The following is a 17,794-nucleotide window of genomic DNA, read 5'->3' as shown; positions in this document are numbered from 1 at the left end:
AAAATCAACAGACAGTCGGGCGGAGCAAATAGGAGCCACTGATTTGAATGACAGCGCCCTATCCAACCAGATCTCCTCATTTTTAGAGCCTCGTTATGAGTGGCCAATAGCTGCTGCGGATGGCCGCCTGGGCGGGGAAAAGAAGGCTGCGCGCGCATTCCGCTGCTATATAAAGCTTGGCGGTCCCCTCGCGCCGTCAGAGTCGGTTGGGGGAAGAGTGGCGTTGGGAGGGAGTGAGCCGTGCCGCCGCCATCATGAGGGAGATCGTGCACCTGCAGGCCGGGCAGTGCGGAAACCAGATCGGAGCCAAGGTCCGGGCGGCGGGCAGGGGGGCGGGGGGGGCAGAGGGGGTGGGAGGCGGCGGGAGGACGGGGGCGCGCCCGGCCCGGCCCGGCCGCCCCTGACGCGATTTTCTCCGGCAGTTTTGGGAGGTGATCAGCGACGAGCACGGCATCGACCCAACCGGTACCTACCATGGAGACAGCGACCTGCAGCTGGAGCGCATTAACGTCTACTACAACGAGGCCACAGGTAGGGCCCGGCTCGCCGCCCGCCCCCTCCCCGGGCCGCCCGCCCCCTCCCCGCCGTAACAGTCACGGCTTCTCCCTGTTTTGCAGGTGGCAAGTACGTGCCCCGCGCCGTGCTGGTGGACCTGGAGCCCGGCACCATGGACTCGGTGCGCTCCGGGCCCTTCGGCCAGATATTCAGGCCGGACAACTTCGTGTTCGGTGAGTGCGCCGGGAGCGGGGGAGGGACCTGTCGTGTAACCGGCTCGGGGTGGGGTGGGCAGGGCAGGGACGCTGCAGTGCGGGCTTCAGCGCCGCACATGCTCCTGAGGCAAGCGCGGCCCCGGGAGGGGGGTTAATCCTGGCGCTTCATGACGGGCACGAAATACCGGAGATCTGCGGATGGTGCATGATGGCAGCTGCTGGGAGGGCAGGTCCGAGAAGGCACAGGAGGTCGTTGCTATTGCGATTCGCATTACCTCCTCCATGCCATCAGGAGAAATTAAATGGGTGCTGTATCATTGACAATGAATGTTTTCCCTGTATTTGCCGAGCCGTTTCAGAGGTGCTTGTGTGAAACCACAGCTCTGCGCTCGATAAAATGAAAGCTTTAGTGGGCTTTTGCTGTAGCCTGATGCTCTTAAGCTTTGCTTGCAAGCAATAAGCAGGAAGCAGTGACCGTAATCTAATACGAAAATGGCTCTCTTCCAGGTCAGAGCGGAGCAGGAAACAACTGGGCAAAGGGCCATTATACGGAAGGTGCTGAATTAGTTGATTCTGTGTTAGATGTTGTAAGAAAGGAGGCAGAAAGCTGTGATTGTCTCCAGGGCTTCCAGCTTACTCACTCTCTTGGTGGTGGTACAGGCTCTGGCATGGGTACCCTCCTCATCAGCAAAATTCGTGAAGAGTACCCAGACCGAATTATGAATACTTTCAGTGTTGTACCCTCCCCTAAAGTATCAGATACTGTAGTAGAGCCCTACAATGCCACACTCTCGGTGCACCAGCTTGTGGAGAACACAGATGAAACATACTGTATTGATAACGAAGCCCTCTATGACATATGCTTCAGAACACTGAAGTTAACTACTCCGACGTATGGTGATCTGAACCATTTAGTGTCAGCAACCATGAGCGGTGTTACCACCTGCCTGCGATTCCCAGGCCAGCTTAATGCTGACCTGCGGAAGCTGGCAGTGAACATGGTTCCCTTTCCCCGTTTGCACTTTTTCATGCCTGGTTTTGCCCCGCTCACGAGCCGTGGGAGCCAGCAGTATCGTGCTTTAACTGTGCCAGAGCTAACACAGCAGATGTTTGATGCAAAGAATATGATGGCTGCGTGTGACCCACGTCACGGCCGCTATCTGACCGTAGCTGCTGTTTTTAGAGGCCGTATGTCAATGAAAGAGGTCGATGAGCAAATGCTGAACGTTCAGAACAAAAATAGCAGCTATTTTGTTGAATGGATTCCTAATAATGTTAAAACAGCGGTCTGTGACATTCCACCTCGTGGCCTGAAAATGTCTGCCACCTTCATTGGTAACAGCACAGCCATCCAGGAACTGTTCAAACGCATTTCTGAGCAGTTCACTGCCATGTTCCGCCGAAAGGCTTTCCTGCACTGGTACACTGGCGAGGGCATGGATGAGATGGAGTTCACAGAGGCTGAGAGCAACATGAATGACCTGGTGTCTGAGTATCAGCAGTACCAGGATGCTACAGCTGAGGAGGAGGGGGAGTTTGAGGAGGAGGCTGAGGAAGAGGCAGAGTAAAAGCTATGCAGATGAACACCTGTAAATTTTGTTTAAAGCTGTATGAACTCTTTCATTCAAAACTTCTCTGTCTGTGTTGTGTTCCTCTTCCTGTCTGAAAGTCACTTCAAATGCTGTACAGGCACCATTAAAGCATTTTTCACAGTGCACAAGCTTGTCTCCTTTGTTCTTTTTCGTAAGCTTTTCGGGTGCCGTTTCCAAAAGTAAGCAAGTAGGTGTGTCGGAGACCTGGAAAAGAAAATAAGGGACTTGATGTGAGCCCTGCTGCTTTGCCCATGGCAACTGCACTTCTCTCCCTCCTAACGAGGTGGATGCCTGTTGCTTGTGTTCCTGGATGTGGTGGCAGTCCTGCTTCCTCCTGGTGGTGTGGGAATTGAAGAAATTCTCTGGTGTTCCTTTATAATCAAGGGTACTGATGGAGCGGGATACACTGCACACAGAGGATGGAATCCAGCTCCAAGCTGTGTCTAAATTTAGGTACCTGCGTGTAGACTCCTGTTACAGGCTTCACTCTTGGCAAGAGCTGAGCAGCTCTCCTGTCTATCATGGCTGTGTAGGTTCAAATGTAGGTGGCTGTCACCTATAGCTTGCCCCAGCTGCCTGGGCAACAATATGGTGCAGGCAAGTTGCCTTTCTGATACAGGTGGGTGTTCTGGCAGAAGATGAGCTGGGTTTGCCCCAGCTGATCCACTGCAGCTACTCAGCAGTATAAACCCAGCAGGTAGCTGTGGCCTGTCATGAGAGCATTGGGGTCAGCTGTGACAAGTTGTGCTGTGCCTACTGCTGAGGACAAGTGACACTGAAGAGCTCCCAGGTATGCAGCCTTGCTGGAGTCACTTTTTTAAAAAACAGTGTGTAGAGATTTTAAAATTAAATCAATCGGGTGTTACTGCAGCCTCTGCTTTTGAAGTGAGCTGAACAGCTGATAAAAATTACACTATTTTGTCTCATGAAAACCCTATATTAGCAAAGCAAATTTTTACACTGGAAACAGTTAAGATGTTCAGTGTTACCTGAAGTAACAAACCTGTCACTGAATAGCTGGCCAGGGGACAGCAGGCTGATTTCCTGCTGAAGCAATTCTGTTTGTTATTCTTAATTGTAACTGATTTTTTTGTTAAGTTTTTCTGTCTTAAAATAGGTTTCTCCTTCCAGAGTCAAACTGGTTGGAGTAGTTAAAATTGTGGTGGCTCTTGGGGCAGTGGAAATCAGTCTGTCTACAGAAACAGGTGGTCAGTTTCAAACCTACACAGGAGAATACTTCTATAGGTGAAAAGGTGGCAACAGATTTTTCCTGGCCTACCAGTTACCAAAAGCAGGACCGTGTTGTCCCCCCAACACCCTTTTGGGCAGAGCTACATTAGTCAGCCTCCCCTAAAGAGCTCCAGCTGCTCCCCCCCTGCTTTATGCAGGCTTGTGGAGAGAGGGCAAAACACACGGCTAGGTTTTAACACTGGAGTCCAGTTTACCCTTAGGTTCATAACAGCTTTTCTCCAGGGGGCTTTAGCTCGCAGGCTGCAGCTTTGTAGAGTGTGACCACAGCCGTTCCTGAGCAAGCCAGCACAGAGGAAACGGGCACCTGGAACAGTCAGGGCTTTGCTGTGAGACACCCAAGCTGCTGCGCGAAGGAAGGGGACGGATTGAGTGTAATGCACTGGGGACAGCAGCTGCTGGGCTTGCCATCTTCCCTGGAGCAGCAGTGTGGTGACAGAGGCCAAAATGAACACACTTCTTTTCATCTTTGATCAGAAGGCCTGTCCAGCCTCACCTTTCTCCATCAGCAAGATGCTTCCATTCTTTCCCTTAGACCATCCCTCAAGCTCCTGATGACTGGCTGTGTGTTAAACTTTGCTTTTTCTGCACAGCTTTCCTATGCCCCTGATAAAAGTCTTGCTAGAGCCACATTCACTGCCTCCACATTCTCCTCTCTGGGCTCAACCTTGGTATCAGCTACAGTCCAACCCTGCCAGGAGAGTTTGTTTTCCCATGCTTTGCTTTCATTTCTACCGCATTTTGCGTCTTCTACCATTTTCCTCCTCTACATTGGATTAAATACAAGGTATGAGTTTGGTTCTTTCTAGCTTATCCAGCGATTTCCTATCCCATATTACTGAGCTCTTGGGCTGTGGGCTCTTGACGTTGCTGTGGCTGAAGATAGCAATATTAGTTGCTGATTTGTTGGCATTTTAGCCTAATAACTAATGCTTTCAGGTGCATGGGCAGACCTTCCCCTTAACATACACAAAATTACTTTCTTCAGACCTCTCCTTTTAGGCAACATCAATAACTGACAAGGATCAGGCAGACAGTATGGGGTAGCCACCTCCCGTCTTGACAGCTAATACCATTTCACTGCGCTTTTTTTTGTGCTTTCTCAATCCCTTTGTATCATCTACCTTTTGCTTTTTATCAGACGTTAAGCTTTTTAGAACAGAATCACTTTCCTGAGGAAGGGATTGTAATGCACCCGTGTAACAGGTGGGGTGTTACAGAGCCTCCTCTGCTTTAGCAGGGGGTTGGTGGCTGGAAACCAGAGGAATGTTCTGCACAAGCCCAGGCTGGCAGCGAGGATGACGGGCTCTCCTGCAGGAAAGCAGGGGATGGCACAGCTCCAGCACTTTGGCACGGACTGGAAAAAAAATCTACTACTTGTGTGGAACGTTTCAGCAATTGTTCACTACTATAACACTACAGCTAATAACAGCGCTACATAGTGACAGTAATTAGTATTAGTGACTTTCATTTTCACTCAGCTGATAAACTTACCTGGTACAAAGCCCATGTAGGAAGGTATCAGTCCAGCGCTGGTATAAATTCTGTTGTTAGGCCAGTATGTTTGGGGAAATCTCTTGCCAAAGCTGCAAGCTGGGTTTCTCTGCAAAAACTGGAAAACAAACAACAAAAAAACCCTGGAAAACAAACAACAAAAAAATCCAACAACACAGTACAGTTCATTTTAAACCATACTCTTGTTACCCAAGTCATGTGCTTTGACTCCATATTAGAGAAAATATTTAAGCCAATGTTCAGCAATTCACTTCCAGTTCTATTTTCTTCTAATTAGGAGCTACATTGCATCTTCCCCATTTCCACTTCCTAAGTTTTTCTCCTGACAGGTGTTGGCAGCAGCCGTGGACTCTGCTGCCTCTGCTAGCTCATACCCCCAGGTGCACAGAGCAGCTCCTGGCCTAGGTGTAGTCATCAGGATCTCTATAGACGGGACTGCATTCATTGCCTTTGGGCATCATCCACAAGTCCCAAACACCTTGTGCTCATACATTTGATACACTGTGAGCTGGCAGGATCTGCTGGAGTTGTATACGTGCCTCGTCTGCTCCTGTGCTATGACTCTGCACATCTGCATCTTGGTTTGACCCCTTCAACTGGTTTTGTTTTTCTGTGAGTCCCACTGACAGTGATTAGCCAGTAATTCCCAAGCTAGGAGGAACAGGAAGGCTTAGGGAGCGTTACCTGAAGTGTAAATCATCTCCTGGAACTGTCCCTGCCCTCTGAGGTCAGACCCAGATAAGGGGCTGTGCTGGAGGACGGACACTGCAGCTCTGCATGTCTCTGCAGCGGCAAAACCCCTAAAGGTGTCTCTAGAGCTGCGCTGCCCTCCTCAGCACACCCTGCTGGGTGGGGAAGGGACGGGGTTCATGGAGCAGAGCAAACCGTGGGGCCATCGAACCATTTTGTGACTGATGGTGGAGTGACTGCTGCAATTCCTTAAGCGCAGCACTGAAGCGAGAGGATTGCATTATTTTGCCTGATGCAGCTAGTAAGCAATGATCCATGGCACATCCCAGTATGTAACCTAGGGCAACAGAGATTTAGGGCAGAAGATTAGTGGCTTGAAGTCAGAAGCCATCTTAGAAATGCGGTATGATTTATTTTTTTTTTTTTTAGCATGCTTATATTCCTTCAGTGCCTGATGTGCTGCAGCTAACCTCTATGAGCCTGGATTCTGCTGTATCCTGCAATGAAGAAACACCTCCCTCACTGATTTACTACATGGCAGACATTTCTTAAGAAAGCGGGAGCAGAAAGGCTTTGCAAACAACACATTTATTTTTTATAATGCCTGTCTTTTGTTCTGTTTGCTTCATTTCGATTCCTATTAATGGCAGAAGGAAAGGATAAGGAAGCCAGCACAGGGAAATACATTTCAGCCGAAGCATGAGGCTGCCATGAGCACTGTCAGCCCTGCTGCTCTCCCTGCTGAGTCATTTCTTCCCAGCTGAGTTTCTCTGAGCTGGAAAGCTTCAGTCTTGGACTTTTTTCTATATCAGACCCATACGCTCTGGGATGAAGGCACTGCAGTGAATCCCAGTGACCAGAAAGGGCTGGAAATGTAACCTGCTTTTAATGAGCTGTGTCACTGAGCTGATCAGCCCTCACTGGCGCTGGACCAGCAAGACGGCTGCATCCCAGGAATCTCACTCCATCCTGGTAGCAGGAAGAAATGTGTAGCGTTGAATGCAAACTAGTAACTACTGTGGGAGGGATCTCATTTTCCCCATGTAGGAGGATTATACGGCATTATATGGGAGATTTTAACAGTAGGGGTACAAAATAGTTTTTCAGTAGGGATATTTCTGCATCCTTCCCAAAACGAGGAGAAAGAAGATCTAGATCCCTTTAAAACAAATAATGTCAGTAAAGGAAAAAGCCTTACAACCAATTAAAAGGGAGAAATATCCATCCAAGCAGCTCAGGAAGCCATCCAGCACTGCCATCCAGGTAGAGAAGATATATTGCATAAGGGAAGCGCAGATAGCTGCATCCTGTGTTTCTGCACTCAGAGCAACATTTTTAATAGCCAGCCTTGACCCAACCCTCAACAGATTTGCTTAATCCTTTTATGAACTCATTTATCCTCCCTTTATGTCCCAAGGAAACAAGTTACAGAATTTAACTGCTCATGATTTTTTTCAATGTTACCTAATAGCATTTTATTTTTCTTGTACTTATAACCCCAGTTTTAATACTACTACTGTGACTGAAACCACTTTTGGTGTTGCAGATGAATCAAAACCAACATTATATTGTTGAAATAAGATTTGTGCATATAATCTACCTGATGTCGGTCAAATTCGTTCATTGCTTCCTTCACACCCTGTATGTAGTTCACACCATTAATCCAGGTGAGGCGGGGAACGAATCCAGCATACCCTTTGGATGAAGACAAGAGAGAACATTTTCTGCTTGAGAACACATATATCATATAAGGATTAAGCAGTGTGGAAGTGGAAGAGGCTGGGATAAATATAAAACCTTGGCAGAGAACAGGAAGGAAAAATTCATCCATTTAAATTGTAAAATTAACTCTTATATGTGAAGTATCTTTTCTGAAAGAGTCTTATTTATGATTCCCAAGGAAAACTCAACAAGCTGAGCTAATCTCTGTTGGTCTCCACAAGGTATGGAAGAAACATTTCATTTTATTGTAGCTTTTACACCAACAGCTCTGTCATGTTCTCTCCCAGTTTAATACACATTCAGGGGCTAACAGCCAGGTGCCCAGCCATTCCTCCTCATTTGTCCTGTCCATCCAACAAATTTTCACCACTTATAAGACAGAAACTATATAAAGTCTAAAACTACAGAAAACAGAGAGAGGTACAACCTAAAAGCAGCCAGAACTCCCTCTTTCTGAAGAAATGCTTTGGAGAGAAATTTGTCTTCTGCATCCTAAAACATCAATGCAATTTCATTTCGACTCAAATATTTGGATACGCCATCCGTGTATTTGCTGTGGTCTGCTGCAGAGCAAAGTATCCCTCCTGCTGGTGTTGTACCCTTTAGGGGGGAGTTCAGTGCATCACCCTTTGTAGTTCTCCTGCTTGTAGAGGAACACTCTTTCAGAGCAAGTGGAGAAGTTAGAGAGTATAACTCCTTGTAAGAAAGACGAGAGTTTTATACATTTATGATGGTGCAATACACCACTGTGTCTTGTTTTGATGATTCAGAAAAGCATCTTATTTCTAGGTGAGAAATAACTACCTCAACGGTAACAGATACTCATCAAGCTGCTGGAGTTGGTGCAGAGCCCATGACCCATCTCTCTTTGCTTTCTGGAGCATTTTCTAGCCTGGCCCTGCAGCTGTGGGGAACCGAGGTGGCTCCTGCATCCCTTCAGCCTGCCCATGGGCACGTGTCCCTCAGTGTGAGATCCACGGGGGTGACAGCATCCCAAAGAAACACCCTTGCATGGAGAGAAGCAGGGGCATTTTTCCATCCCAAAGTGTCAAAGTTGGAGCGACTGGCCAATGTCTCTGAGGTTTCCCCAGGGGGAGAAGGGTGACATGATTTCTTCCGAGGTGGACTCGTGCTGCATGTAACCTCCCTCTCTTTTACCTGGAATGACTTTCTGTTGGATCGCATTTGGTACATCCAGTTTTGGTAACCGATTATCTTGCTCCACATCCATGGTTTCAGCTACTCCTGGCAGTGTCATACCTTCAATTTTTACAGGCTCAAAATAAAAGCAGAAAAAAAATAAACACCAGTAGAACCCATTTCTTCCTTTGGCTCCATTGCTTAGATCACTGCCAGAACCTGTGAATGGCAACTACCATTTCCATTTCTTCCCAGCTTTACACCAAGAGCAAATCCAAGATTTTCTGGTAAAGTCAAATTACAAGACAAGCTCTCTGTACATAGAGGTTTTACAAAATCCCCAGGGAGAACAAGGGGAGCTTTGGGCACTGAGCTCCTCTCTAAATCTGCTTCTCAGAGCAAGGAGCAGGAATGCTCCTTCTTGGGATTTATATCCAAGCCAGCTTTTGACTCACTACGTCAAATCTCTAATCTCTGCCTTCAGAGGATTTGCAGAGCCCTAGCTGGCTGTGATGTGACAAATGCTGTCTCTGGTTCCAGAAGAAATAGGGGCCTCAAACACGTTGGTCCTGAGTGATACCAGTGGTGCTGTGCAAAGCAGCACCCAGCTCCATAGACAAATCCCAATGCTTGTGTTTCAACAAGGGATAATTAATGGTGGTGGGAAATTCAGGTGAGCAGTGCGAACAGTTAAGGGGTCAGAAACCCAGCACATAACCAAAGGTGCCAGGACCGCTCTTTTCTTGGGAGGAGGAGGAGGAGAGTAGCGGCAAAGCTCCTAATTTACCCAAAACACAAGCCTGGCTGTGTAGCACAGTGTAACGCAAGACCTAATGACTCAAATTTGAAGCTAAAACTCAACCAAATGAGAAGTTAAACCTTTTTGATTAGGAAGAGTAGTTAATGATTAGAACAATTTCCTGAAGATGTGGTGGATTTGCTACTGCTAGAAGAGTTTGTGTATTTGACATTTCTCTACACGACACTCTAAACTTTCTGTTCTTGCCATCCATGCCCATGTGAAATTCCCTCTTCACCACTCCTAGACCAAGGAGAGCCCTTCCATGCCCACCAGTCCCCAAACCCCATCCCTTCGCAGCAGCACCCCTTACCAGGCATCTCTTCCACCCAAAACCACTTACTGGTTTGCTTCCTGCCAAGGCATCGCTGAGCTGGCTGGGTTCGAAACTTTTTCCCTGTCCACAAGCTGGGCTTAGCTTGGGCAATCGCCACTCTCGCTCCTCAGAGGCAGGATGGCATGAAATCCTCTGTGGGTACCCATGTGGCAGTCGTGTCCTTGGGACATACTCGCCGGGGTGATGCTGGGGCACGGGGTCCATGTGTGTCATCGTCAGCTCTTCCTCCGCCAGCCCTGGCCCCAGTGAGGGAGGTTTTGGCCCAAGGGCTGGTTCAGGAAAGCTTGTTGTGGCCCCAGCTTTCTCATAGGGAAAGTACCCTGCGGGATAGACACTGAGTTAAGGGAAAGAAGTGGCCAAATGAGGATGAGGGATTCCCATCACACTAGACCTCAGCCCACACGCACCCCCCCTGTAGTGAAGGAAAGGACCCAGGAGGTCAACAGCATCCCACAGGCTGTGAACATACCCTGCAAGTGCCATCAGCCCCATCCAATAAACTGGCCTGCACAGAAAAACTGCACAAATAAAAGTTCGATAATTTAAAATTTATTCTAAGTGGCACCTAAACTGTAAAATATCATCAGCCAAGCTATAAAGAAGTAGGGGGGGGGACAGACCCAAAACCATATCCTTTTCTCGACATGGCTGTCAGCACACCCTGAACACAGACACCCACCCCCCACCCCCAGAGGAATTCTTGCACTGGCATCATTGCTACTCCTCAAGGAAAGGGTCTGCTGTAACGCCGGCCGGAAAAAAAAGTTATCTTACATCCAGTGTATGCTAAATATCTCCACTGTGAACTAGGGAGAGAGCCCTGCAGCTTGAGACTCCGCAGGGACAGCTGAGCTTGGCAACTTTTGTCTGACTTTCCCTTAAAAATATCCCGTGATGTGGCTCCTCAGGCTGCCCTGGCCCTGTACGACACCTCCAGCTGGGGTACTTCCTCATGCTCTGTGCCAGGAGTGAAGCCAATTTCTCCCTCCTCGGTGGTTATGAAGAATGATCACTCTTACACCCCACAACAACCTCTTCCTTATTGGAAAACCGTTCCTATGTCAGTCTTGTCTTTTTTTAAACAAACCAAATTCCTTCCATTTTTGTTCTCATAGGTCATTTTTTCTCAGCCCTCTGCTCATTACTGCCTTCCCCTGTCCTCCTCATGTTTGGTGGACATCTGCATCACAGTCCAAAGCCCCATGGATGAGACACCGTCTTCCAGTGAAGGCTTCTTGTGCACAGAGTCCCGGAGAAGTACAGTGTGTCCTGGCTCAAACAGCACAGAGCAAAATTTGCCCCTTCTGATAAGCATTTAGGTTTGCAATCCGCTTATAATTTTATTATAAAGTATATATAACTTTGTAAAGTATATATACTGTATGTAATTGAATTATCAAGTGTGGTCCAGTCTAGCAACAAAATAAAGACAAATCCTTGATGAAAGTGATTTTTCAAGCCAGTGTGCAAATTTTAAAGCAGGTTTGTAGTAGTATTTCCTTCATTATTAATGAAAATATTGCATTTACTCTCTTTATCCCACAAACCAGAGGAAAAGGAAAAATGAAGTTGTCTGGTACTTGAGAAATACATACGAGCTTTTTTTTTATGACCCTGAGTTTTGCAAACTTACTGATTCAGAAAGGTTGCACAGTAAGGCACTAAATTAAAAGCCAGGAGAGCACTGTCCATTTGATTTAAGTAAATAGACACATGTTTTCAGTTCAGGTTCCTGGGGAGTGAGTGCCTGCACGCTTGGCCTGTGCCATAACCCCCTCAATGCCAACACAGCCACCCCTGGGGATCCAACATAACCCTGGTTGATATCCCCAACCAACAGAGCCTGACCTCACTTCCAGCAAGAAAACAACATGGGATTCAGCTGAAAGAAACCAGCAAAATACTTGGTGCCCATCAAAAAGGCTTTATCAAAAACAGACCTTGAGAAAACCTCTTCAGACTGAGTTTGCTAATGGCAACCACACAGATCCAAAACTGCCGTGAGCATTTTGGTCTCCATCACGTAAAACACCCAGAAGGATGCCAGGCAGTACTAGTGAAGTTTGCAGTGAAGGGTTTAAGGGATCACTCACTGACAGCTCGACAGCAGGAGCTGTCGATGAAGAGTTATTGGCATGGCAAGGTGCACTCCTGTGGTCACATTCTTCAGCATTTCGCCAACGAGCAGCAAACGTGAGCTCCCAGCTGCAAATGTTGGCAGATGACATAAAGGTTGGCAAGGAGAGAACAAGAATGAGGACGGGATAATGAGAGAGAGCAACTAGGTCAACTGGTTGGTTGGGTCCATCCAAACTACATTTTAGTCCAAGGAAATGCAAATTTAAATGTCCAGGAATGAAGCCTGTAAACACCACCTGCATAGTGGAGAGCTAGATCCTGGAAAACAGGGCTAGGATGAACAGAAAGGCCAAAAGTTTGCAAGAAGCTATGCGGCATGAATTCCCAGCAAGAAACGGGAAAGCATCACTTTGGTGTGGCCATCCCCAGGGATATGAAGACTCAGCTCCTGCCCGAGCACATAAGCCCTGTGTTCAGCCGGGAGAGGACTCGCTCCCACCGAACAGGATGTCTGTAACAACTATGTGACGTGGTACCTGGCACGTGAGTCGCCAGGAGGGGCTGATCGGGATCATGGTGCAGCTGCTCCTGTGTCCTGATTTGCGGCTGTTCAACAGGGACCAAGCACTTTGCCCAGAAGGGCTGGAACTTGGCAGGAGATTCCTGCAGATTCCCAGTGTTGGGAACCTATGTGAGCATGTCCCAGTGTCTGATGGAGGAGATGGGGCCTGTTACCAGGAGTGGGGAAGGTGTGAAGCAAAGGGAAGGGCACACGAGCCCTTCTGCTGAGCTGAAGTAGGAGCAGCAAGATGCAAAATGAACCACAACGAGCTCTGCACCAGGTGGGTTAGCCAGGAAAGGGTTGGAGATGGCAGAGCTGACCTTCCCTAGAGAGACGGATTTTAGCCAGTAGAATTGTGCTGGGTTTAACTGGGATAGAGTTAATTTTCTTCGTAGTAGCTAGTATGGGGCTATGTTTTGGGTTTGTGCTGAAAACAGTGTTGATAATACAGGGATGTTTTCGTTACTGCTGAGCAGTGCTTACACAGAGTCAAGGTCTTTCCTGCTTCTCACCCCACCAGCAAGTGGGCTGGGGGTGCACAAGGAGTTGGGAGGGGACACAGCTGGGATAGCTGACCCCAACTCACCAAAGGGATATTCCAGACCACAGGACATCATACTCAGAATATAGAGCTGAGGGAAGGTTGGGGGGTGGGAGGGCTGCTGCTCGGGGACAAGCTGCGCATCAGTTGGTTGGTGGTGAGCAATTGTTTTCATTTGCATCCCTTGTCTTGCTTGGGTTTCATTTTGCTCTCTTTATTGTTTTCCTTTCATTACAATTTTTTAAAATTATATTATTTTATTTCAATTATTAAACTGTCTTTATCTCAACCCATCAGTTTTGTCACTTTTACCCTTCTGATTCTCTCCACCATCCCCCGGGAGGGGAGTGAGCAACCGGCTGTGCAGTGCTTAGTTGCCGGCTGGGGTGAAACCATGACAGGAATAGGGAGAAATTGGGAAGTGAGTTCATCCTATGCCATCAAATCATTGATATTCATCTAACTGAAGATAACCTGGGAACTAAAGTTCTCCCCACTCCACCAGACACCAATGTGAGAAGCCCCGTGCTCATCAGATGAGGCTGAGCACTCCAGCTCCGCACTGGTGCTGCTCTCCGGGTGTCTGTGCTCCTACACCAGAAGTAGGATTGCTCCATGGAAAATATCCCATTTCACCCCAGGAGCCTATCGAGGACAGATACAGACCCCGTTGCTCGTGATTGACCCTGTGTTCGTTAGCAGAGCCCCTTCTGGCAAAGGGACGAGACCCAGGGTCTGCTCACCTGGACGCCCAGGGAGATAACCCTGGACACCATGCTTCATCCCGCTGAAGTCCTCAACGAACTTCTGCTTGTGCAGCGGTGCCAGCAAGGAGCAAGGGCTCTTCCCAACACCAGGATCCGTCAGCAGGTGGTACGTGGTTTTGCCAAAGGTTTCTCCAAACTGATATTTGTACTGAGGGACGAAGCCCTCGTAGCTGAGGAGGAAACCAAAAAAGAGCAGTCACTGAGGAGCCATTGGAAAGCGTCCACCGGTAGGATAACCTGCTTTAGAGCTTTTGTACACTGGAAAGGCCACAGCCAGGAGCACACGTGGCTTGGAGCAGATGAGCCCAGGGAAGGTGATTGTACAGGGACATGCCTGCAAGCGTGAATGCATTTATGCCACTGGAGCAGCAGTGCAAGGGAAGCACCAAGAAGATGTATGTGGTTATGCATGAAGCCAGGTGGGGGGGAGCGTGTGTGTTTGCACATGACTGTTTTTACATGTCAGCATGAAAAGTGGCTCAAAGATTTACAGGTGCGTATAGGCACAGGCTTGTGCTTCAGTTCATGGAGGAATACAGGATGAGGTCAGGGAGCATGGCTGAAGCAGCACCTGCAGATGGGAAAACTTATGGCAGGAGCACAGCGTGGGTTGTGGGCGCTTTGACGTTGACAGCCCCCCAGTTAAAATATTATTTCCAGTTAAACATGCTTTGGTTTTAAATTTTGCAATCCCCCTCTCTGTTGTAAAACACAGTAAGTTACTGGGAATTTCCCAGTGTCCCTTTTTCAATATTTAAACTCAAATATCAGAAAAATTGCTTACCTTATACCCTCCAAGCCTCTCTGCTCTGTACCCTTGTGCAAACCCACCCATGCACTGCATTGCACGGGAGAGGCAGGGGCAGGCGGGCGGCTGCTCAGCCCCAGTAACAAACATTGCTCGATTTTTTTTGTGTTGGGTGCATAGTGACATACTGCTGCTCTGCTCCCCATGGCCCAGGACAGTTAATTTGATTTTTTGGTGGCTGAGGATAGGGCAGGTGCTGGAGCTCTGGCTCCACTCCCAAGGCCACCAGTATGGATCAGAAACTTTAGCTATTCCCAGTATCAAATTTCCTAATGGTGATGTTATTCCACCACCAAAGAAGAAAGGTAGAGCTGCCAGTTGCAATGTACAGACAGAAATATTCAATCAATGAGCCCACTGCGTATCTGGGGATAAAGCCGGATGATGCATGAGAATCATAAGATGATGAGTAAGTACTTTCCCTTCCAAATACTTTAAACAACAGTGAGCAGAGCCATGCATTTACACTTGGCAAGTTTTCCCACTTTGCATGCAGGATCTCTCACCAGCAGCTGCCGGAGGAGCTCAGTGGCTCGTCCCCATTGATTTTCAGTAAGTCTTGCAACACAGGGAAGCTACACCAGGACGATAAAGCTGAGCAAGAGCACAAATGACATAGCCTGAATAATTACAGGATGGCCAGAGGGATTTTGATCATGAACAAAATAATGGTAGGGCTGAGAAAGAATTCAATTCATAAGCAATTAAAAGCAAGGTAATCTGAGGAGCTTGGGCAAGTCAGTCTGGGTTTATGGAGAAGGGATCTGCCACAGAGTGAATTACAAGTGCTGCTGCTGAAAGCCATGATGCTTGGGGAAGAGATTGGCCTCAGCAGGGCTGTTTGTCCTTCTCCTGCTTGGTATTTTGATTAGGAAACCAGAGGGATCCCCTGTTTCTGTAGTTCATACTGAAGCGCTGCAGCTGCTGATCTCAAACCTCATTGGCGAGCAGCGAGTAACCTGTTTTCCCAAGGCTGAGCCTATTTCACTTTTCTCTTACTCAGCCATATCTCGTCGATCGCCACTCCCCAGACTAAGCTTGCTCAGTCTTCCTGATCACCAGGGAAAAGCTTTGGCCCTGGGCCCATCCTCACTCAGCTCCGCGCCCTTCCCAGCTCTGCAGAGCCAGGATGGGGCGGGTAGGGCTGTGCCTGGTGTCCAGAGTTCATGGATTTACCCCTTCTCTGTGCATCAAGTCCTTCCCAAACCATCCCACGCATTGGGTTTGACTTCCCAATGCTCTTGAGCACTGCGGTGGTATTTTCAAAGCCCTGGCTATGACCATTGCCCGACTTGAGTGACAGCAACCTATTTTGATGCCCTCGTGTTTGCGGGTTCACTGGCACGGCTGGGTATGCCACAAGGGACAGCTGGTGAGATGCTGCAACGCAGCATCTTCCTCCTCCTCCTGCCAGCACCCCAGTGCAGGGTGCACCGTCTGCCAGCAGCAGAGCCTGGGCTCCAGCAATACCCTTCAGGCAGCTCCTCTTGCACTCAGCCACCCAAAGCAGATGCAAAGCAGCACCCTCAACCACCCATGGGGGCTTCCTCTGGGGCTTGGGTGACGCTATGAGCCTGCATGGCACTGCAAAATGCAGTAACAGAATTTGTTTCCTCTTCCTCCTGCCTTCAGTGGCCAAAGCAGCAGCCCAGAGAGGAGCAGCCCCAGCTGCTGTGTCAGTATTAGGGCTTGAAGCTGCTTCTGGGGCAGCCGTCTGCAGGCAGGAGTGAGCAAAGAAAAGTTCTGAGGCTTTCGGAGGTGCGAGGCTGGCCGCGGCTCCCTCCTTGCTGTTACTCATCTTTCCCAAGCTGCTGTCAGCACACAGTTTTGACAGGGTGACAGCACGCACAGAGTAACACATCACATCATTCAGACAACTGCAGCAATGCAAAAACATGTTAAAAACCCCCAAGCCCAGAGCTTATGTAAGTTTGGAAGATAGGGAGATCAGTAATGGAAAAATCCTGCACGCTGCTCTAATGGGAAGGACTGATGTGATTGTCACCACAGGAGCATCATTAAGGAAGGAAACGCGCTCCACCCTCTCTCTGCAGCTTGGGAGCTGCCTGCCTCCTGCCCCTACCTGTGCTGCACCTGCAGCCGTATGGGACACAACTAGTTTTCTCTGTACCAAGGTTTGCAGCCTGGTCTGTAACAGCCCTGAAAAGTCATCCTGACGCCCTTCAGAGTTAGCCTCAGGCTGGACTAATCTGAGTGATTTCGTACCAACAGAAGCTTCTTTTCCCTCAGTGGCCGTCCAGCCCTTCCCAGCCCATTTATGTGTGTCATGGACCACGTCTCCCAGCACAGGTCACCAGGGGATCCCACACACAACTCCTCTACTTCACGGTGAAGCCTATCCACTTATTTCTGCTGTTTGTGTCTTACATTTTAACCAATAATTCATTACCTCTTACCCACGACAGCTTGGTTTCTTCTTTCCAAGCCTTTAGAGGAGAATGTTGCAAAAAGCTTTGGAAAAAAAAAAAATCTTAACTACCTATCAACTAGATCACCAGCATCCATAGTCACTTTGCTGAAATCTGGCAGCAGGACTGTGCTCCAACCAATTTGACAAGACCATACCGTGTCTATGCAAATACTTATTCAAAGGAGATCTTCAAACATCCTTGATACAAAAGTTATGACAGTTTGAAAGCCAAACCCTGCACAGCAGCCCTGGTAACATTTGGTAGCTTAAAACAGATAAAAAATAGGGGGGAAAAAAAGAACAATTTTGACTTTACCCTCAATGTGCTATGGTATGGTCTTTAATTATACCCTGTTATAAGGTGGTGCTTCTTGTCCTGGAGCCCTCCCTCCTTTGACGCACTGTTACATGGGATATTTCATAGTGCCTTTAAAAAAATCCAAAGTATCATGAATCATAAATACTACGTGATCCCAACCAGAGCTATTTGCATTGGAAATGAACAGGCATTTTGGATAAACTTCAGAACTTACCCGGGGATATAGTAAGGATTGGGAGGGAAGAGGTTATTTTCCTTTGGGGCTGCCATGGCAATGCAGCAGCTCTCAGTGGTGGGTGTGGGAGGAAGGAGTTTCAGCTCAATGCAGTCGCCTGGGAAACCTCTATGATGCTGCCGAAAGCAATGTCGGTACCTGACAGCACTTCCAGCTGCAGCACACAGCTTACCAGGTTTTTCTGGACATGGCTTTTTTTTCCCCACCACCTGGAAATTTTGGATGAGCATAGAGATTTTATAGCATTTGTCAGGTTTCCTGAATGCTCATAGCCCTTGGGACAGTAGTGCCAGATGTTC

At 48.2% G+C, this 17,794-nt stretch overlaps 2 protein-coding genes across 2 annotated transcripts; one reads left to right on the top strand and one right to left on the bottom strand.

The window, feature by feature from the left end:
* The first annotated feature begins 201 nt into the window (after positions 1–201).
* On the top strand, positions 202–2,430 carry TUBB4B (tubulin beta 4B class IVb). Its single transcript, XM_075054992.1, has 4 exons — positions 202–311; positions 423–531; positions 618–728; positions 1,218–2,430. The coding sequence occupies exons 1-4, from the start codon at positions 255–257 to the stop codon at positions 2,276–2,278; spliced, it is 1,338 nt and encodes a 445-aa protein (XP_074911093.1). The 5' UTR covers positions 202–254; the 3' UTR covers positions 2,279–2,430.
* Positions 2,365–17,530, bottom strand: CIMIP2A (ciliary microtubule inner protein 2A). Its single transcript, XM_075054993.1, has 7 exons — positions 17,475–17,530; positions 13,679–13,872; positions 9,760–10,073; positions 8,636–8,753; positions 7,356–7,450; positions 5,045–5,162; positions 2,365–2,506 (listed from the first exon to the last, which is right to left on the bottom strand). The coding sequence occupies exons 1-7, from the start codon at positions 17,528–17,530 to the stop codon at positions 2,418–2,420; spliced, it is 984 nt and encodes a 327-aa protein (XP_074911094.1). The 3' UTR covers positions 2,365–2,417.
* Positions 17,531–17,794: the final 264 nt, after the last annotated feature.

The sequence above is a fragment of the Buteo buteo genome, chromosome 23 (assembly GCF_964188355.1).
Source record: "Buteo buteo chromosome 23, bButBut1.hap1.1, whole genome shotgun sequence".
In the NCBI taxonomy this organism is placed as follows: domain Eukaryota; kingdom Metazoa; phylum Chordata; class Aves; order Accipitriformes; family Accipitridae; genus Buteo; species Buteo buteo.
The sequence above is the reverse complement of the archived record's forward strand: the minus strand, read 5'-3'. Positions and strand labels throughout refer to the sequence as shown.